This window comes from Channa argus, chromosome 3, assembly GCF_033026475.1.
Source record: "Channa argus isolate prfri chromosome 3, Channa argus male v1.0, whole genome shotgun sequence".
NCBI lineage: Eukaryota > Metazoa > Chordata > Actinopteri > Anabantiformes > Channidae > Channa > Channa argus.
This window is the reverse complement of record NC_090199.1, coordinates 28,971,761-28,994,523: the sequence shown is the minus strand read 5'-3', so window position 1 is coordinate 28,994,523 and position 22,763 is coordinate 28,971,761. Positions and strand designations below refer to the sequence as shown.

At 38.1% G+C, this 22,763-nt stretch overlaps 1 protein-coding gene across 13 annotated transcripts in view; it reads left to right on the top strand.

The window, feature by feature from the left end:
* The window catches only part of LOC137124082 (teneurin-3), a 379,316-nt gene that overhangs the window by 345,728 nt on the left and 10,825 nt on the right, over positions 1 to 22,763 (top strand). For all 13 annotated transcript variants that reach the window (XM_067498733.1, XM_067498732.1, XM_067498734.1 and 10 more), the window contains 14 exons: positions 1,747 to 1,901; positions 2,536 to 2,637; positions 2,835 to 3,008; positions 3,452 to 3,511; positions 4,315 to 4,477; positions 5,906 to 6,044; positions 6,769 to 6,874; positions 7,617 to 7,759; positions 8,103 to 8,281; positions 16,556 to 16,660; positions 18,659 to 18,789; positions 19,583 to 19,752; positions 20,723 to 20,849; positions 22,502 to 22,699. In XM_067498733.1, the coding sequence (XP_067354834.1) occupies positions 1,747 to 1,901; positions 2,536 to 2,637; positions 2,835 to 3,008; positions 3,452 to 3,511; positions 4,315 to 4,477; positions 5,906 to 6,044; positions 6,769 to 6,874; positions 7,617 to 7,759; positions 8,103 to 8,281; positions 16,556 to 16,660; positions 18,659 to 18,789; positions 19,583 to 19,752; positions 20,723 to 20,849; positions 22,502 to 22,699 (1,952 nt within the window). The remainder of the gene's footprint in view (positions 1 to 1,746; positions 1,902 to 2,535; positions 2,638 to 2,834; positions 3,009 to 3,451; positions 3,512 to 4,314; positions 4,478 to 5,905; positions 6,045 to 6,768; positions 6,875 to 7,616; positions 7,760 to 8,102; positions 8,282 to 16,555; positions 16,661 to 18,658; positions 18,790 to 19,582; positions 19,753 to 20,722; positions 20,850 to 22,501; positions 22,700 to 22,763) is intronic.

Below are 22,763 nucleotides of genomic sequence, written 5' to 3'. Positions count from 1 at the left end.
GCTTGTTTGAAGTACTTTTGACAGTGATTTTTTAATTTTTTTTTTTTTTTGTAGTGTAATTACTTCATCCAGTGTATTGAACGTTTTGAATGAATACAGTAATGATTTTGGTAAATGGTCTGCACTTATATAGTGTTTTCTACCTATTGGTTACACTGCTTTTTAAAGACCCATTCACACTCACAATCACACACACTGATGGGGAAGCTGCTATGCAGCTGACCAACACTCACCGGGAGCAGCTATGGTAGGGGTTCAGTGTCATGTTGACGTGACTGGAGGACCCAGGGATCGATCTAAAGATCCTGGACGACTGCTTTACCTCCTGTGCCACGATCGCCCACAGGATAACCAGACTGTCCAAACAAAGTAAAAATAGGGAGATCTATAGTGACTGTGGCACAGCATAGGAAGACTATTAATAGTTGAAATTGAGTAATGAATGAATAAATGAAAGTGCATGGCAAACAGTCACCAAACAAAGGGTGGGTAGGGATTTTGAACTCATTAAAATTCAACATCTTATTAACCTGATCACATTTTCAGTCTCCAGGATTATTGGTAAATCAAAATGTAATGGAAAATCAAGGATGTATAATTTTATTGCTTGTGTTTATGCTTAATGCTTATGTTGTACTCAAGGAATGTGCTCATTATGCTTGTGCAGGATGTTTTAAGGGGATGTTGTGACACTTGGTTTGATCATATGTGTTTGACCTGAGGAGTGCCTGTAGAGGTGAACAAGGTCAGCTATAAGGTTGACTGCCCATCTCCAGGTTGCACAAAGTTCCTATGTGCTTAACATATGTTGTAAAAGAAAGCTGGAGGCAGCAACCTGGGGGCGGGGTAAAGAGTATCCTGCCCATCAACAGGAGGATATAAATTCATGTTCATGTTAAGACTTCAGAACTGCACTGGACGGAGGCTTGAGACTCTGTTGGTGGACTTCTTTCTTGCAAGAAAATAAAACCCTTATAGACATCCTGGATTCTTTAGTGATTACACCCGAGGTGTCTGTTATCAGTAATTGTTGAATTTTGCCACCAAACAATTACACAGCCTCTTCAAATATTAACTGTTCAACAAACCTTTGCTTCAGTCCTTGCTTCTTAGACATACGATGTGCCCATGTCTTTATTCGGAAGTAGCTCACATGACAGAGTGATTAAGAAGAAGCTGCGAGCCAACATACAGTACCTTAAATAAGCTTGGGGAAGATTAATTTGTCACGGTGTTGTTGTGGTCGCACAGAACTGCTGCGTTACAGTAGGGCGCAGTAACTGATAATAAAACATTGGGATTCCTTGGCTAGAGGATCGCAGAACCTGCAGTTATCTATAAATATCATCAAGCTGCTACCAAATTCATTTTTGTTCAATTATCCGGAGGTCTCAGATCTTTAGGCCTCAGAAGACCTCTAGTGTTACTGGTGAGGGATATATGCTTTTTGCATAAGTAAATCAAAAGCTGATAGATGGTAGTTGGGAGAGATATTTGCCTTTGTGCAGGTTTTACATTAAAGTAACACCGCTTACTGCATATGAAAGTAATGTGTACAAGTGTTATAAGTCAACATCCATGTTTTAGAAATGTGCAATGATATAATAAGTTGTGTATATATACAAATGAATACCAACATTAAAAACTGAAAAACTACCCAAAGAACAAATATGTGATTAGTTCCTTATAAATATTTCGGCTCTAATAAATAAAGTGTATAATAATCTTGGTTATTCTTGATTACAGGTATTGCAGTGGATAAAAACGGAATGATCTACTTTGTGGATGGGACTATGATCAGGAAAGTGGATCGTAATGGAATCATCTCAACAGTCCTGGGCAGCAATGACCTGACCTCTGCACGACCTTTGACCTGCGATACCAGCATGCACATTAGACAGGTAACTTAAATGCTAAATCCACAACTGTCTATTTTGACCTGTCTATAACAAGGTATGAGCTATATAAAATTGGATTAGACTGGTTAATACTATGTTTATATATTGGCTAATATCTAGTATAACTTTAGCAGTCAGCATACTTTATGTATTTAGAAGAAGCTTATCAAAGACATAATACAGATTGGCTCTATAAAATTTGTTTATGGGGTAAGAGCTGAAGTTTTCATACTCTTAAACAAGACTTCCCATGAATACCCCTGTGCAGTCCTGACAAAATGTGAGTCAGTAAGTCTAAGTGAAAGACTGAGGAATAATTTAGCAACAACACAGTGATTTATTAACTTGTTTATAAGTTGTTTTTTTTTTTTTTTTTTTTTTTAATAAAGTAAGATCAAGGTCTACATCGTAATGAAGATACCATATTAATAATTTAGTGGGCAATGAGTTGATGAATTAGTTCATGAGTATTTTTGAAATGTTGGTTTTCAATTAAGTCCGTACATTTCTATTACTGAAAAAAAGAGTCAATAAGAGTAAACAAACATTGTCAGGATTAAACCAGGAGCCAACATGTCGGTTTTAGAATCAGTATTACCAGATATCAAACTATACCTCCCAATCTCTATACATTCAGGTTCGTTTAGAATGGCCCACAGATCTAGCCATCAATCCCATGGATAACTCCATCTATGTCCTGGATAACAACGTTGTGCTGCAGATCACTGAAAATAGACAGGTATTATTTATACCCATGTGGGCAGCAGTGCATGTTTAATGTTTGATAATGATTTATTATAATGGTTTATTACTACATCTTCATCCAGTTCATTAAATTAAATCATTAAATTGTTCATTAAATTGTTTACTTTACCATAAAAAATTTGACAGTGTTGTTTATTCATTCGTAATTAACATCAGTGTATATGTGTTCAGGTTCGCATTGTGGCAGGTCGTCCCATGCACTGCCAGGTTCCTGGTATAGAATACACTATGGGGAAGAGAGCTGTCCAGACCATGCTTGAGGGAGCCACAGCTATAGCCTTGTCCTACAGTGGTGTTCTCTACATCGCAGAAACAGATGAAAAGAAAATCCACCGCATTCGTCAAGTAATCTTTGTATTCTTGTGCAGAAATTTTCAGATTAACTCCATTAAGATTGAACATAGCTGATATATTTATTATAAACCATATCATAAAAGTAGTCTACTGTAAAGATTTAAAACACAAACCTATCTGCAGAGTCAATGGTTAGCTGTCACCACTTGCAAATTAAGCTGTATCCATGGTAGCGCACCCCCCACTTCTGCCCATCACCTTAGAAAAACATAGCTGGTGGAAGATGGCCAACAAGAAATTCAAAAAACGAAGCACAAACAGCTTCTGTAATTGGCTGCCACCGAACAGACACTATTCTAGAACAACTTTAGCTGAATAGATACAGTTTGACAGTAGGGAATTTGTAGTGATATGTGAACATATGTATATTTATGTACTAATACATCTCTTGTCCAAGTTTTAATTAAAAACATTTCTGGCTATTACCTCACTAGGTGTCAACTGATGGAGAAATTACCCATCTAGCTGGAGCATTATCAGACTGTGACTGCAAGGTACTACACCACCACTACTACTACTACTACTACTCCATTACATTTACATTTATTCATTTGGCAGATGCTTTAATTCAAAGTAACTTACAAGTGAGATACAAAGTAAGCAAAAATCTTGGAAGCGAGAAAACATTTAAGCAAGGTGCTTTGAGAAAAAAAAGGTTTATTTTTCATGATATTTAAGTTCAGGATATGAAAGGCAAGAAAAAGGAAAGGAAGTTTCTTATTCTTTAGTGCACTGAAAGTTGTGAAAGAGTCTGTGTTTGATGTAGGGGCCATGAGAGCTCAGTGGACGAGGGAGATTTTGGCTTTTACATAGGAAAGTGCTGTTGTGTTAACCATTCTGGGCTACAGTTTATATCATCACGTTTTACCATGATACAACCTAGTTATGTGGTAAAGATGTATAAGAGAAGTCCTGTGGCAGTCACTGCATTAGGAACTTCCCTCTGCCATGACACCTTGAAAGTTCATCCAGATAGCTAAGAGCTAAGCCAGGCCAGAGCTGTACCAGAGAGACCCATGTCAGAAAGTGAAGACTGAAGGATCTGGTAGTTCACTCTGCCAAAAAGATGTTGCTTGTAGGCGTGTTAGATTACATAATCCTATATCAGTACAATAGTGCAAACCCTGCAGATAGTGGATATAATTATATTTATAATTGCGAAAAACTATTTCATTTGTAAGAAATTCATGTTCCTGGCAGTGCCATCTTCATGATCATGCACTTTACACTTTCAAAGTAGTTTTTCTTTGATTTTCCTTTTTTTGTTTGGTTTATTATTTCTCCTTCTGTCATACAGAGTGATGCCAACTGTGACTGCTATCAAACAGGAGATGGCTATGCTAAAGATGCCAGGCTTAATTGTCCATCCTCTTTGGTGGTTTCTCCAGATGGGACACTGTATGTGGCTGATTTGGGAAACATTCGGATTCGAGCCATACAACGCAACCAACAACCTACTGGTATTTACATTTACAGTGCACATACACTTAGAGTGGACATTCAAATGGTCTTCCCCACTCCTGTCTGCATTTTGGAGAGTGTAAATCAAATAATTTATTTAAAAAAAAACGCTCACACATTGATAGTGACGGTAGTTGTACATCAGCCTTTATTACAATTTTCACATTTTGGTTCAATTCATGTAAAGTTATACATGATGTATAATGTATACAGATGATGTAAATACACTATTTAATGGAATGTGGTTGACATTGACTTATATTGTAATAAGGGGCATTTTGTATGCACACACATGCACTGGCAATGTGGATTGTGCATGGTTCAGATACTACAGATCAAATTAAAGTGTGCAGGTTTTTACAAGCCAAATAAGAGATCATTTTTCCTACCAAAAAGAACTTTTACCTGTCATTACCTCTCATTAAACTTTTACCTCTCATTTAATCCAAAATGTTCCAGCAAGAGTGCTAACTGGATTAGGCAAGAGAGATCATATTTCACCTTCACTAGCTTCTCCATTGGCTTCCCATAAAATCTAGAATAGAATTCAAAACCCTTCTCCTTACATACAAAGCTCTTCATGGTCAAGCTCCATCATATTTAAAAGATCTCAAAGTTCTGTATCGCCTACAGGCCTACTTGTGGTTCCCAGAGTTTGCAAAAGTAGAATGGGAGGCAGAGCCTTTAGCTATCAAGCTCCTGTCCTGTGGAACCAGCTTCCAATCCAAATTCGTGGGGCAGACACCCTCTCTACTTTTAAGTCTAGGCTTAAAACCTTCCTTTTTGATAAAGCTTATAGTTAAAACTGCTCAGTCAACCTGAACTAGCTCCTACTTTAGATGCTATAGGTTTAGAGTGTTGGGGGGATTCCCGCAAGTGCAATGAGCTCCCCTCCTCTTTTTCTCTATACATTTATTTGTCACCACTGTATGCTATTAACTTTGTGTCCTACCAACCTGTATAATGTTTTGTTGTTGCTTTTTGTTGCTCTTTTCTTTTCCCTCTTCACTTTCCACTAACCCCAACCGGTCAAGGCAGATGGCCGTCCACCCTGAGCCTGTTTCTGCTGGAGCTTTCTTCCGTTAAAGGGAGTTTTTCCTCTCCACTGTTGCCTAGGGCTTGCTCAAGGGGGATTTGTTGGATTGCTCCTACATACTTGTGTAGTCTGGACTTTATTATGTAAAGTGCCTTGAGATTACTTTGTTGTAAATTGGCGCTATATAAAAAAAGTTGAATTGCTAGTCAGCAGAGCTGCCCCAGTACCCATATTTATTACAGTGATCAAACTCCAAAAACTTCAATTAATTGTAATGTGACACTACAGCTAAAATTATGTTTAGTAATACAGAAAAGTAAAAACTAGAAAATAAAGTAAATCATAATGAGTATCTCTGAATGACAAATTCTCTAACTGACTATGTCTTTAGGCTCTCTGGCATCAGGTCCTAGCTCCTATGAAGTCGCTTCTCCTGCCTCTCAAGAACTCTATGTGTTTGACATGAATGGGACTCACCAGTTCACCATGTCTCTGGCCACTGGCGACTACAAATACAACTTCAGCTACAGGTTTGTGTGTTTGAACACCAAACAAATTTACTACACATTTGCACACAATTTCAGTCTGATGCATGTTTTATATTTTAAGGTGGGATTATACTTCTATATCAGTACATGTAAATGTAAACAGGGACCAACGCAGAGCCTAACACTAAGCTGCAGAGGCTCACAGAGGCCCCAGCATGCAGACCTCCCAAATCTCAGCATCATGTTGTGCGGAGATGTGTGTTAAACATGCTGATTTGATAATGTCGGGAAGCGGGATCAGGATAGAAAGGACCTGGAAAGTAGAATGTAAAATTAGAAGAAGAAAAACATACTGTAACAGTTCATACTTGTGTAGATGTTCACTTTGCCTGTCTGATTTTATATAATATTTATCTATGTTTTTTTTATATATACTGCTGCTCTAGTAGTTATTTTTGTATTGATTTTGTTGATTAAGTTGCCATCAAAATGAAATGAGTCATTATTACCAACAAACCTCAATTTCAGCAAAAGTAGGTATTTTAAATGTGATACTGCCACCTTGTGGACATGTACAACTATCATGCAAGTATAAAAGAAACAAATGTATGGAGACATAATATAGCGTACGTGTGTACGTGCACAACGCATGTATAATTCCGCCTTTATTCACTTCATTTTTTTACATCTTAATAGTTTTTTCTGCATTCTATTTGTTTGGGATCTTTAAACTATACGCAATTTTTATTATTTCCCTGCGTCTCAGCAATGAGGAAGATCTAACTGCAGTGACAGACAGCAGTGGGAACACCCTCCGTATCCGTAGGGACAGCAACAGGATGCCTGTACGTGTGGTTGCCCCTGACAATCAGGTACAATGAACAAGCCTTTTGCCATTTAAATAAACTTTAACATGTAGTCATTTGTTTAAGTTTTGTGATTAATTACAACTAATGTTTTCAACAATTTTTTTGCTTTTGTTTTGAGATGCTACTCATAGTTTGATACTTTCATACTTACATTTAAATGCCCATATAGGTCATTTGTCCCTACCCTCTCATATTGAACTTTTTTTATAGCTGCTCCACCTAAAGAGGCAGAAACTGCATGCTTTTTGGCACCAGGCAAGAAGATGGTCTTAAACGTTCTGTGTCTCATTTACAAGTGAACACATAAAAAGGTTCAAAGCTTATTTTAAGTGCTGCATCTGCGAAGTCCAAAGAGCTGTCACTGACTAAGTGAAGTAAGGCTTCATTAGGCTGAAAAACCAAAAAGATACCCACTTAATTTGATTATTTCAGTCTGCTGAAGCTACACTCTAGCTTTAGGTAGACTTTACAGACCAAGGAGTTTAGATTTTATCCTTCTTCACTTCCATATTAAAAATCTATCGATAGTCAGTATTAACTAAAGCAATGGTTTTAGCAAGCAAAAACTATTTCTGTACTTCTTTTTTTTTATTATTCTTAATACACAGTTGCTTCTCATGAATGGCAATATATTGACAATCCAGACTGTTTATCAAAATATGTATGTATGTATGCATGTATGTGTATATATATATAAAAAAAGAAGATTTAACTGTCTGTGATTGTGTATGTTTTATGTGTTTAGGTAATCTGGCTAACTATCGGGACTAATGGAGGCCTGAAGACACTTACGGCTCAGGGTCAGGAACTGGTCTTATTTAGTTACCATGGTAACAGTGGCTTGCTGGCTACTAAGAGCATCCAGATAGGTTGGACTACCTTCTATGAGTAAGCAGCAATACTGTATTTATATTTTAATGCACGCCTGTAATGCTGTGTGCTAATGGATATACAGCTGTTTAATACATTTGGTCCCCACTCTGTGTGGGACCAGTCTATAAAGATATTAGCCTTTTGACCTTTTAAAATATTAGGTTTTGGTATTTAGGTTAGAATTAGGGTTGGAATCAGAGTTGGGGGGGAGTAATGGAATAGTTCTAGTTATGGAATGTTGTATTATTGATTGTTCTTACAACTACAGTGACTTGTTTGTACAAGCATTGATTAGGCATATTAAAGTAATAGCAATCTCTTTTAATCCCATCCCTTTGCATCTTTACTCTCCTTGTAGCTATGACAGCGAGGGGCGCCTGACCAACGTGACTTTCCCCACCGGTGTTGTGACCAATCTCCACAGTGATATGTCATCTGGGGCTGTTGCTGTGGACATTGAGACATCAGGGAGGGACGAGGATGTTTCTATAACAACTAATCTATCATCAATAGACTCCTTTTACACTCTAGTACAAGGTAAGGTGATCATAGTATGTGGGGGGGGAGTTTGATTTCTCTGACCTAGCCTTTGGCTCAGGTGAATGCACCATGTGACCTCTGTATGTACTGAAGGCAAAAAACAAACAGAAGATCTGTAAAATGCACTTCAGGCTCCCAGCAAGTTTGATCAAGCAATGTTTTGATTTAAAACAGATCTTTATCAAGCATTGTCAAATAGACATAACAGAGAAACAGCCTTTTTCAAAGCTGGTGTCCACCAGTAGGTCTTCAGGTTGCCACCACGATGGACACCAGCAATCTGGCTTTTGTATTTTAGAGGAAACACTGAGCATGTTGCTAATATCTGTAATTTTCCGGACCTTCCAAAAAAATATTATTATTCAGCCATTCTGGATGGCTACACAAAGAAATGTCATTTACGTGATCGAATGTCCTTGGCGTTTGCGTTACACTGGAAAAACAACGTGTCTTTAAACCTGAATGTCACAGCCCAGAAGCAGCATGTGCACTAATTACCAATAGAATCCTGTGGCTGCGCACTTTAATTTGTTTAAACATAACATAAAAATACCGTATTTTTAAAATGAGTCTTCTTGTTTGCTCCTTTTAAGTACATAGCTGGTAAGTGTAATATAATTTTCTTTGTGAGGGATTTTAATATATTTTTAGTTTATGATTGTTTTTGTTTTAGCTGTTTGGTTATTCTTATTCCTCTATTTTCAAATGCACTTAAGTTTATATGGCTGTTCTCCTTGTTTCTAAGTGCTAAACACCTCTATGTCATATGTGTGATAACACAGACCCATCTTTGTCTTTGAACAACACCAGCACCTTGTTTTACAATTGATTAAAAAAAAAGCTGTAGGCTGCCTCATTTGCTTTCTGCCTCTATGTAAACTTTAAATGATTAAAAACTAAAATAGAGACGTAAATGTGGATTTGTCTTTGAGTGGATCCCTTCTGGTAATTTTAGATATTAGGGAAACATCAAATTTATAAAGATTAGTAGTGTCATCATTCTCATTATCCTTCATGCTTAAAGATTTTGGTAAAACAATTTAATACTTTGTCAAATGTGAACTAATGACCTAGATGAAGCAGGGTCTTAAGTGGGGAGGTCGTTGTTATAGACAATTTAACGTTCATTAAACCGTTATTGTGCTAAATGACTTTATCACATTGTGTTGATTTGTTAGACCAGCTGATAAAAGACGAACTGGCTTTTTGTACAAACACAGCACAGAGAGGCAGAAATGAGACATAATCACCACTGAGTGGTGTCTGCTCTTTTTTACATCAAAGTCCCGCCACATTTGAATAAAACTGAAACTAACGTGGCCTAAAGTGGTCTGTACGAGTCTAAGTTTTAAAAATTCGCAATTGCAGTTTATGGATCCGCGGCTTCTTTATTTACTTCTTGTAGATCAACAACATGTAGATCAGTGCAAAAACTAATCTGAAGCTGTTGTACAGAATTATCTCTGGTTAATAAATTACCATTGGGATCCACTGCCTGTGTTTAACAGTTTAATGATCATGTGTTAGTAACTAAACAGACACAGGAGAGGTGCGGGAGTCACCACCTGTCAATGTTCACAGCTTTTCCCAACCTTTTCATTTAAAATTTGGAGAAGAAGCAGATTTAGTAGGTTTCTGCTTGTAAGAGACATGCACCATGTTAACTGGAATCAGCTGAGAGTAGAAACCTCCCCCACATAAAAACTGTGCCAAATCAACATGCGGACAATGATCCGCGGTGGCGACCCTGAACTCACGGGATTAGCTGAAAGGACAAAAAAAAAATTAGCATTTAAGAGACAGTTTCCACTGGAAGACAGAGACACAGCAACTCAGGACAGAGCGGTCTCTCACCATTTGATGATCTGACTTAATTTCGTTGCATACTTTGTATGTATAATGACACCTTACCTTTAAACAGTTTATTAGGTGACCGACCAGATAGAGCAATGGGTAACTGTGGTAACTTCAGGAGTGTCTGGGATGTTTTTAGGGATGCCACTAACTGTCTGGATATCCACGGACACTTTAATGTCCCACATTAAGTTTTGTGAAGACAGCATAATTCCATCACGCACCAGGGTGAGTTAGAACAATGACAAACCCTGGTTCAGAGCTAACCTCAGACAGCTGAAGTCAGCAAAGGAGGCTGCATTCAGATATGGGGACATAGACAAATACAGAGAGGCTAACATACATGTCAGCCTGCTTTAAGGCCTCCGCCACTGTCCCAGCCCCCAAAATGGCGAGGATCCTGAGACTTAATGATTACAGACCTATTACCCTGACTTCTGTGGTCATGAGATTTTAGACCTTCTTCTGGATCCCTTGCAGTTCGCCTACAGAGCCAACAGAGCTGTAGACGACAGTGTGAACATGGCCCTCCACTTCATCCTCCAGCATCTGGACTCCTCAGGATCCAATGCCAGAATACTGTTTGTGGACTTCATCTCTGCCTTTAATACAATCATTCCAGATCTGCTCTGAGACAAACTCTCCCAGCTAAATGTGCTTGACACCATGTACAGGTGGATTACGGACTTCCTGACAGACGGCAGTTCCTGAGGCTAAGGAAGCAGAAAGGACCGTCTGGTGTCATGGTGCAGCATGAACAACCAGGAGCTTAACACTCAAGACAGTGGAGATGAGAGTAGGTTTCAGAAAGGACCTAGCCCCCCTCCCCCATCATCCTCTCTGACTTCTGTTGAGTCCTTCTGCTTTCTGGGCACCACCATCACCCAGGTGCTCAAGTGGAAGCAGAACATCAGCTCCTTCACCAAAAAAGCTCAGCAGAGGCTGTACTTCCAGTGGCAGCTGAACCTTTACCTCCCTGTGAAGATGTCAGTGAATTATACTGCCATCATTGAATCCATTCTCACATCCTCCATCACAGGGTGATCTGCTACAGCCACAGGCAGGGACAAGGCCAAGCTGCAGCGCATGATCCACTCCGCTGAGAAGGTGATCGGCTTCAGCCTCCGATCTCTTCACAAGCTCTATGTCTCTAGGATTCGGAGATGGGCAGCCAGGATTGCAGCTGACCCCTCTCATCCCAGACATGAACTCATTAGAATGCTTTTAGTGCCAATGGGTAGAAAAGTGCTGTATAAGTGCAAACCATTTACCATTTACCTCCCCTCTGGCTAGAGGTTCCAATCCATTAGGACCAAGACTTCACGGAACAAGAACATTTTTTTCCACTTTCTCAAAATCAGGTTGCAAAGCTTGATTGATGCGCAGTGATAAGTGTTAACTATGTGATGATCCTCATTGTACTCTAGCTCTTTGTTTTTCTGTTAGTGATCTGCATTGTGGACATTACCTACATGAGTCCAGGTTCAGGTCTGTATATCTGTGGCGCGTGAACTTTACACACCAGCAGAACAGAGGTGGAGGTGTATTTATTTGTGCTTTAGAAGGTAACAGTGAAAAAAATTCTAAGATTTTTTGCTTTACCCGAAGCTCCAGTTCCAATTCAATTTAATTCAACTTTATTTATATAGCGCCAATTCACAAGTCATCTCAAGGCACTTTACAGAATAAAGTCAAGACTATAATGATGTGTAGATACAACCCAACAATTCCCCCTTGAGCAACCCAAAGGCAACAGTGGAGAGGAAAAACTCCCTTTAACGGAAGGAACCTCCAGCAGAACCAAGCTCAGGTTGGGCAACCATCTGCCTTGACCGGTTGGGGTGAGTGGAAAGAGAGGAAAGAAAAAGAGCAACAAAAGCAAAAAAAAAAACATCAGGCAGGTCGCTAGGATCAGTAGCTGCACACTGGAAAACACCTGCAGAAAGTGACAGAGAGAATCTGAACTGGGAGCTGGTTCCACAGGAGAGGACCTTGATAGCTAACCTTTGGAAATTCTGGGAACCACAAGTAGAGATCGAAGTGGTGTACTGGAATGATATGGTGCTATGAGGTCTTCTCTATATGATGGAGCCTGACAGTTCAGAGCTTTATATGTAAGAAGCAGAGTTTTCTATTCTAAATTTATTGGGAAGCCAATGGAGAGAAACTAGTAAAGGTTAAAATATGATCTCTCTTGCTGCAGCATTTTGGATTAATTGCAGGCTCTTTAGGGAGTTACTGGGGCATCCTGAAAGTATGGAATTACAGTATTACAGAATCACTTTGAGACAGGATGCTACTACTTTTGGCAATGTTCCGTAGGTGGAAGAAGGCTGTTCTAGAGATTTGTTTTATATGTGAGGTAAACGACAAATCTTTTTCTTTGCAGTAGTAGTGGAGGCCAGACTTATGCCATCTAGAGTAATGATATGGTTGGACATCATATTTCTGAGACGTTTGGGCCCAAGTACTATGACTTAAGTTTTGTCTGAGTTTAGAAGTAAAACATTTGGGACATCCAGGCCTTTATGTCTTGTAGGCTTGAAGCTTTATTAACCAATTTTTTTTCATCTGGTTTCAAAGATAGATATAGCTGGGTATCATCACCATAGCAATGGAAATTTATGAAGTGTTTTTTTATAATGTTGTCTAAAGGAGACATATATAAAGTAAAAAGTATTGGTCCTAACACAGAGCCTTGTGAAACTCCATAGCTAACCTTTGTGTGCATGGAGGATTCATCATTAACATGAACAAATTGAAATCTATCAGTAAAATAAGATTTAAACCAACCTAGTGCAGTTCCTTTAATCCCAATTTCATGTTCCAGTCTCTGTAATAAAATGTTGTGATCAATGGTATCGAATGCAGCACTAAGATCGAACAAAACAAGTATAGAGACGAGCCCATTATCTGAGGCCATGAGAAGATCGTTGGTGACTTTTACCAGTGCTGTTTCTGTACTATGATGAACTCTAAATCCTGACTGAAAGTCTTCATACAAATTATTCCTATGAAGGTGATCACAAAATTGTTTTGCGACTACTTTTTCAATTATTTTAGAAATAAAGGGGAGATTAGATATTGGTCTGTAATTGGCTAAAACACCTGGGTCAAGACAGGGTTTTTTAAGTAGTGGTTTAATTACGGCTACCTTATAGGCCTGTGGTACATAGCCTGTTTCTAAAGATAGATTGATGATATCTAATATGAACGTATCTATTAACGGTAAAACTTCCTTGAGCAGCTTAGTTGTAATAGGGTCTAGCAGACAGGTTGTTGGTTTAGATGAGGTAATAATTGAAGTTAGCTCAGAGAGATCTATGGGTAAAAAGCAGTCTAAGAGGGATTGGGGCCTTATTGATGATTCTAGCAATGTTGTATGTGAAGATCTATCTGTATTATATATTGGGGGAAGGATCTGGTGATTTTTTTCTCTAATAGCTACAATTTTATTCCTAAAGAAGGTCATGAACTCTGCTGCTTAGAGTTATGGGAACAGAACTCTGGCTCTTAGTCAGCCTGGCTACAGTGCTGAACAGAAACAGGGGTTGTTCTTGTTTTCTTCTATTAATGATGAATAATATGTTGTTCTGGCATCACAAAGAGCTTTTTTGTACATTTAAAAAAGTTTTTCCAGGCTAAATTTGATTCTTCTAAATTTCTGGAAACGCCACTTCCTTTCTAACTTTCGTGTTTCCTGTTTTAAGTTGCGTGTTTGTGAACTATACCATGGAGATCACCTCTTCTGGTTTAATGCCTTCTTTTTCAGAGGGGCAACACTATCGAGTATTGTACGTAGTGAGGCTGCAGAATTGGCAACAAGATAATCTACTTGTGCAGGAGTAACATTAAGGAGACTACTTTCCATTGTATTGACATATGGTGAAGCAAATGATGAAAGAATCATTTCTCTAAATTTCTTTACAGCTTTTTTAGTTAAGCATCTGCTTGGCTTGCTCATATAGCAGTGGAATTTTTCCCTAACTGCTGTATAGTCCGTTATTTTAAATTCAAATGTTATTAGAAAATGGTCAGACAGAGGAGAGTTCTGAAGAAATATTGTTAAAATATCCGCTTCAATTCCATACGTACAAGGTCTAGGGTGTGACTAAAAGAGTGAGTGGGTTTATTTACATTTTGGGAAAAATTAATTGAATCTAATAAGGAATGAAACTACATGCTGAGGCAGTTACTGTCAGCATCTACATGAATGTTAAAGTCACCCACTATATTGACTTTTATCTGTACTAAGCACTAAATCAGATAGAAAATCTAAAAAATCTGGACGGTACACGATAACAAATAATAGTGTTTTTTGAGTTTTCCAGTTTGGGTGTGAAAGGCTAAGAGTAAGGCTTTGAGTTATAACTATGTTTGTATCTAGGATTTATTGGTAAGCTTGAGTGAAGAATTGCTGCTACTCCTCCACCTCGGCCTGTGCTTCTAGGAACATGATAATTAATATGACTTGGGGGGGTTGACTCATTTAAACTGACATATTCTTCCTGCTGCAACCAAGTTTCAGTAAGAGAAAATAATTCGAATTGATGATCGCTTTACTAACAGAGATTTAGAAGAGAGAAATTTGATATTTAATAATCCACATTGAATAGTTTTGGGGGGTTGTTCTGTAAAAAGAGTATACTTAACTTTTATTAAGTTATCATGATTAACTCCTCTTGTTGTCGTTTTTAGTTTATGTAATTTAGTTGGTCGGGGAACAGACACAGTCTCTATAGGTATGTGGGAGTTGTGGGGGGTGACGGTTGTAAGGACACTGCAGAGAGGTGTGTAGGACTGGATCTCTGCATCCTAGGCTCAACTCTGGATTGTCATACTTTTGGTTGTCTAATAAAACCAGCCATATTTCTGGATAAGAAAGCTGCACCATCTAAAGTAGGATGGATGGCATCTCTCCTAATCAGCCTAGGTTTTCCCCCCAAATCATTTCCAATTGATTATGTAGCCCACATCGTTTGCCGGACATCACCTAGACAGCCAGCGGTCGAATGACGACATGTGGCGAATGACATGTCGTCACTGGTCAGATTTGGCAGGGGTCCAGAGAAAATAAAAGAGTCCGACTTTGTTTTCACTTACACACCGATTCAACGTTTATTTTTGTGACCGCTAATCTGCGTAATCAGGCATCATTAACTCCCTTGTGAATAATAACATTAGTGTATTTACATTTATCTTTAGCCAGGACTTTTTAAATATGATTCAACGTCTGGGGCCAGAGTGCGGCCCCCATCAAATGTCTGTTAGAAAATCACAGTGTCACAGTCTCTGCCTTTGCACTCCCACTGAATCCAGCACCGAAACACCTCATAACAGGTTAATCTCTTGCTTCCTCACACCATTCAGCTAGCAAATGCATTCAAGTAGCAACAGGTACTTTATCCCTTGTATTTGTTGTCTGTGTTTGATTAAGCTTGAACTTGTCATTGCTGACGATTGAGCCACTTGACACTACGGAGCCTCCATTCACTTCAACTTTATATTGCGCCAATTCACAACAAACTCATCTCAAGGCACTTTACAGAATAAAGTCAAGTATATAAAGATGTGTAAAGACGTCTTGCCCTTTTGTTTTGCCAGCTGGTCCAACTTGGCCTTTCTTGCGTCTATCCGACTTTGCAAAGAATTCTACATGGCCTTAAGGCTTTGGCTTTGCCTGTTGTTTTTCCACTTTAGCTGGATCATTTCTCCTTCCATTATTTGGTGAATATTAATCCACGTGTTGAGTGCATGTAGAGATGGTTTCTTATTAATATAGAGGCAATCTTACTCATATCTGATGGTCCAAAAATTATCCATTCCAGTTATTGTTGTATGACGAACATTGAACAACTTAGCCGATAACAGAATTCTACAATATACGTGTAAGAATAGCAATTTCATAAATACAGTTACAAATCAATTCCATCAAACAAGTTTCGTAATTAATGGCTAAATCCACAGAATTTTTTTTAGATCTATTCCACAGAACACGGTAAGAAAAAGTGTGCATCCACAGCGACACACTTCGCTTGGCCCTTGGCTTCTACCTTGTTGCGGATCCGACTATCTATAAAGCCATACGATGTCACTAATGACATCATCATTACACCTATACGTATACTTCCTAATCTAATTACAATACACAACTTAAACAAAAAACAGTGTAAGTTAGTTCTGTAAGTTTTTTCTTTTGTGCTCTGAAATTAATGTGTTCCGGTTTCTCTCCTTTCATTTATTATAAATTGTCTTCTTTTTTGTGGACACATTTATTTTCCTTTCTTTTTCCCTCTGACTTCAGTTTAGGAAAGATTAATGCAGTGTTTTACAATTGATTCTTTAACATTTACCACCAAAAAAACCCTATTGCTATAATTTATTCATTACTTGTATCTTTGTCTTTATCTCATTTAGACCAGCTTCGTAACAGCTACCAGGTGGGTAATGACCATTCGCTAAGAGTAATCTATGCCAATGGAATGGACACACACTACCAGACAGAGCCCCACATACTCGCAGGTATGCAATTTTGAGCAAAATACCCTTAAAGAATAATAGAAACTAATTAGTTTGTGTCACATCCTGGATTAAAAGGCATTATTTTTCAAAAAGATCCCATCACAACTTTGCAATATAAACAGTTTTACTTCTAAAAATTTACAATAGATAATTGATGTTTGATTGATTTCCACAGTCAAAGAAGCTATTGGATATGCATTAATACACAGTGCAATATAAATATTGGTTTGGAGAAACTTAAAATCTGCTGCATATACTCAAGAGCCCCAATTCTTTCTTTACAGCCCCCCCTGATTTAAATGGAACACCAAAACCCTGGATTTGAAATAAAACAACCAATATGTGCTTAAATTTGGGTTTCTTTCCTGGTGAGACTCTGCCAAACCTATACTACAGCTCTTTTTTGTGCTGCTTTGCCTTCAGCAAGTAAACTGAGGTTTTTGTATTCCACTCAGGAAGTCTACAGACTTGGCCACTGTAGTACACTGAACCGTATAACCTTAAAAAGTCTTGGGGTGCTTTCAAAGTTCATGTCATTGCCCTTCTAGACTGTGAAACATCTCCTCGAATCTGAGCAGATAATATAGCACAACACTTGAAGTTACATCATCAATAAATACAAGGAAATCAGTTTCTTTTTGGTAGCCATACATGAATCCATCCACCACGTATGATCCAGAACTCATGATCTCATAAAAAAATAAATTTTGGACGACCTCCAATCTGGTCCTCCAGAATTTAAGAATAATGTACATGTTGTGTTGAACTGCCAGTATTATTTATTGGAAAACATTCTCTTGATGCTTGATTTTAAAACAAACACACCCACTTCCTGGGTGGTGTTTTATCTCACCAAATGATTTGTATTATCTTTATGATAATTTATGTTTTGGTTTTTGATGCCTTACTTCATTAGCAATAACAGTTCTTAGAACTTTATATTGATGGTTACCAACAACAAATTCAAAAACCAAATGCAAAACTTAAAATCACCTTTAACGCTTTTATCTGCTTACTTGTAAATTAACTAGAAAAAGAGAAAAGTCAATTGTTCAAATATGTGTGAACCACCAAATTTGGTTGGTTATGAAAAACAATTAGCTCTAGCATCTATGGTTTGACGATTATTTTCAACCAAACCATTAAATCAAAGCTGACAGTCCACATGTACGTATTGGGTCAGTGGCTCAATCCCTGGTCCTGGCTATATGTCAAAGTGTCTCTGGGCAAGACCCTGAACCCCTAACCGCCCATTCCCAGCTGTGCAGTGCCGTACCAAGCCTGGCAGAAATTGGGGAAGGTTGCGTCAGGAAGGGCATCCGGCGTAAAAACTGTGCCAAATCAACTTCCGGACAATGATTTGCTGTGGCGACCCTGAACTCACGGGATAAGCCGAAAGGACAAAAAAAAAAAATGGTTTTAGCAAAGTAATGACCCATGGACATTAATTTGCAGCAGTGATAAGAGCTGGCTAGTTACAATGGAAGCTGTTAAGCTGTTATGGAAAGGTTTTGACTTAAATCAGGCTTTGCGTGTGTGTTTTAAAGAGCTATTAATGCAGGTGAAGCTTGTATATCACCATTGATATTTGGAAGAGAAGTAACACTAGACGTTTGTTAGAAAATGGTGTCTTCCATAAAGAGACCCACCAGAGTTTTGTTAAGAGCTGGAGGCAGCACAAAATTTGAAGGAGGCATCTGCGTCATATGAATTTAGGAAAAACAACCTGATGTGTTTTAAAGCCTAACTGTTTGAGAAAGTTTGAGTTAACAGTTTAGCATCATTTAAAAAAAGCAAATAGTAATATTCAGCAAATGTCCTATTATAGTAATAGGATGATCTACAGATTATAAAACTGTGGAGTGCTGTAGATAGTGTGATAGTTATATAATTGATTATTTGTATTTACTTTTTTATACAATTTTTTTTCTTCCTATTTTATTCGTTTTCCCCAAAAAATATTGTTAGTCCTTATATGTTTTTCATGCCCATTTGTAGGTGCTGCTAATCCAACTGTTGCACGACGAAACATGACACTCCCCGGAGAAAATGGTCAGAACCTGGTGGAGTGGAGGTTCAGGAAGGAACAGACACGGGGGAAAGTCATTGTCTTCGGAAGGAAGCTCCGGGTGAGAGCTCTCTGGGTGAAGCTTCAAAAACACAAGTGGAATTTCTCAACTGAAGAAGAGACTTTAGACTGACACGCACAGTTTATTTAATGACTATGTATGCGGGATTTGGTTCAATACTTGCGGACCACTGGGAAAGAAACCAGTTAATTACCTTATATTTTAACATTTAGGTTCAAAAGAATGAACTTAGAATGTGCATTTTATATAATAGGTTATATTCACAAATTTGTTTTAGAGGGACTGATTGACAGAATACAGACATGACCTCATTAGTCAATCAGTGTATTTAATGACCATTATCCAAAATAATGTATGGGAATGATTATGCCAATGAACATTTATATATTTAAAATATAAAATATAACATAAAATACAAACATTTAAAATCAGCCCAGCAACAAAGAACTGAGGTCATTACAACCATATACAGGACGTGACCTATGTTATTTGTGAAAAGACATAATAACCATCACTCCTCAAAATAGTATAAGGTACATGACACATTTTGTTTGCAAAATGCTCTCATATTAACGAAATATTGAAAACTTGCAACAAAACCACCTTTTATCCTTAAACAACTCAACTTGTAGTTAATCCACAAACGAAGAACAGGCCCCAGATAAAACTTATCTTCGACCACCCGCCTGCTGTTGAAACCCAGCTCCTTCATCATTGTTTTTCTTTTGGTTGCAAAGTTTATCAAATAGATAAATGATGGGTCTTGTTACAAGGCATTATGTAAAGCGTACAAGAGTTTCATGATGGATTAGATATTTGTCCAACCCTTCAGGTGAATGGTAGAAACCTGCTCTCTGTGGATTATGATCGAACACTGCGGACGGAGAAAATTTACGATGACCACAGGAAGTTCCTGCTGAAGATAATTTATGACACCCAAGGCCATCCAACGCTTTGGGTTCCCAGCAGCAAGCTACTGTCAGTGAACCTAACATACTCAAGGTAAGCTTCTGGACCTGGGTATTTTAATATTTCAGGATATCCCCTTAAAAACCTATTTTTGTACAGCAAATCGTGTAGTTTAATTAGTACAGGCTAATTTGCTGAGCTTGGAACTGAAGAATTGTTATCAGATCATCTTGTGGTGGAGATTTTTACATCATACATATGACAAAAATCTCAACGACTGTACCTTTATAATTAAATGCAATTTACCACAACATATGTTAAATAGTAAATGTTCTGCACATTTCTGCCTACTGGTACTCAAAGCGCTTCTCATTCACCTATTTACACTCACAATCACACATGCACTCACACACCAAGCTATGCAGCTGGCCTATAATCAACGGGAGCAATTAAGTGAGGTATCAGTGTCTTGCTAAAGGACACTTGTACAGAGGAGCTTTGGGATCGAACCAACAACTTTGGGGTTGGTGGATGACTGCTCTACATCCTGTACCACATATTCTTCCTTTACGTTTCCTTTATTTTCGTATATGTGTAAAATCAATGTAATGTTTATTACCAGGGTTATATTTATGGGTCACAATTTTGTGTGTTACTGGTATTGTGATGTTTTATTAACTTTACTGTATAATCCAGTTCAGTACACCACCAACATTCAATAGGAGAATGAACACTTTGATGACAGTATCAGTTAAGTCTGATCAGTTTGGACATCATAAAAATGCAATGTTTCTTTTCATCACACCATGCAAATGCGTGTTTGTTGACAGGGTTGTATAAGGTCATATTGTAACATTGCAACATGCAGTTTTTAATAAAAGCTTTCATTGAATCAGGCATTTTGGACTGCTACCTGTTTTACAGAGACTGTAAAACACTGACACCCAGTGGTGGTTTGCATATGACATATCCAGACATAGATGGGCTACAGACTTATATAAATATAAATATTTATTTATTTTATTTTATGTGTGTGTGTGTGTGTGTGTGTGCATCTGTCCAGTACGGGACAGGTTACAGGACTCCAGAGGGGTCCAACCACAGAGAGGTGGGAGTACGACACTCAAGGAAGAATAACTTCCAGAGTCTTTGCTGATGGGAAGATGTGGAGCTACACTTATCTGGACAAGGTACAGGATTATGCAGTTATTACAGGCACACACACATGGGTGCACACACGCAGACACACACTGTGTCTATGTGTAGAATAGAACTGGGAACTTGTTTAGCAGACTTTTTCCAAGGCTTTGAAAAAATAGATTTTTATCTTGAATGTGAATTGGAAGATGCTTATGTTGCAGAATTGAGGCGTAAACATGATGTTCCAGAATAGTAAAATCATGTTTCCTGTTTCTTTTATATGGACAACTATAGCTGGAAGAAAGGAGTTTCGCTTTAGTACAGACATACTATACATTCCTTCAGCTGGGAATGTAAGAAATAGCAAAGAAATAGCATTTAAAAGAAAGTTCAAAATAAAATGTTATAATGCACCAACACCAACTACAGATCAGCCCAATGACTCTTTAGCTGGGGGGCAATGAGAGATTCATAAAATGTAATACCTAAGATTCAAGATGAGCTATCTCATGAAGGAGAGAATTTACAAACAGTAATGGCCAATGGGTCACTAACCCACCAGATGTTGTCAAATATTCTGATATAAATAAAATTTCTGACATTTAAATAAAATGTATTTAAGAACACTTGTATACAAAATTAAGTTCTTCAGTGTTTCTACCGGTGTAGAATGACTGCTCATTATACACACACACTCACACACATATTCAATCACACACATACTCACACATCGATGGGGGAGCTGCTATGCAGTTGGTGTTCAGTGTCTTGCTCAAAGACGCTTCGATATGTGACCAGAGGAGGCGGGGATCGAAACAGCGACTGGGGGATTGGTGCATGACTGCTCTACGTCCTGCGCCCCAGTCACCCCTGTTGTAAAAGGCAGTTTTTTTACCACTCCAGCCTTTTTCAGACATGCATGGCATTCTTGGGGCGTCACTGTCTCGCTTACAGCTTGTACAAAATGCTGCAGCCAGAATGCTTTGCAGTACACGTAAGCATGAGCATATTACTCCGGTAGTAGTGTACCATCACTAGCTTCCGGAACATTTTACAGTCGAATTTATGATTTTATAGTTATTTTTTATTTGTTTGTTTTTGTTTGTTTTTGAAGACTCTTAATGGTCTTTTTATTTAATAAAATGATAATTTATAATTTTAGAACCTTTCCATCCTTATACTCCTGTTCGACCCCTCAGCTCTACTGATCAGCTCCTCCTTAAGGGGCAGTCATACGCATGCTTTCTCAGTCATGCGGCCCAGGTTATGGAATAGACTTTCTCTTCATGTAAGGCAGGCCCCAAGTGAAGAAGTTTTTAAATCACATCTTAAAACCCATTTTCATTCCCTGGCTTTTAACTCGAGCTGACAATCATTTTGCTTTGTCTTTTTGTTTTATTTTTATTCCCTGGCTTTATTTAAATTTTATTTTTTCATTTATTTTATATACAGTATTTCATTTATTGAATGGCTTTATTGATTTTTCTTAATTGTTCCTTGGTCGAACCAGATGTTTAAATGTGCTTTATAAATAAAGTGGATTGTATTGTATTTCTTTTTATTTATACATGAGATAAAAAAAATCTCATGTAAAAGCAAATGTGTAAAAGGATGTTTCATGTTACTGTGTAAATGTAAATGAATTGTGCCTGCATTGTGTGTTTCTACTGTTCTGACGGCATGTTAAATATATCTTTAACAGTCCATGGTCTTGCTGCTGCACAGCCAGCATCAGTATATCTTTGACTATGATGCTGGGGACCGTTTATCAGCAGTCACCATGCCCAGCGTGGCTCGACACACCATGCAGACCATCAGATCCATCGGATACTATAGAAACATCTACACCCCTCCAGAAAGCAATGCTTCTGTTACTGTGGACTACTCTGAAGATGGACAGGTGTGTGTTTGTGTCCTACCCCTGTAAATTCTGATAGGTTGGCTTAGACAGAGGACAGCTTTAA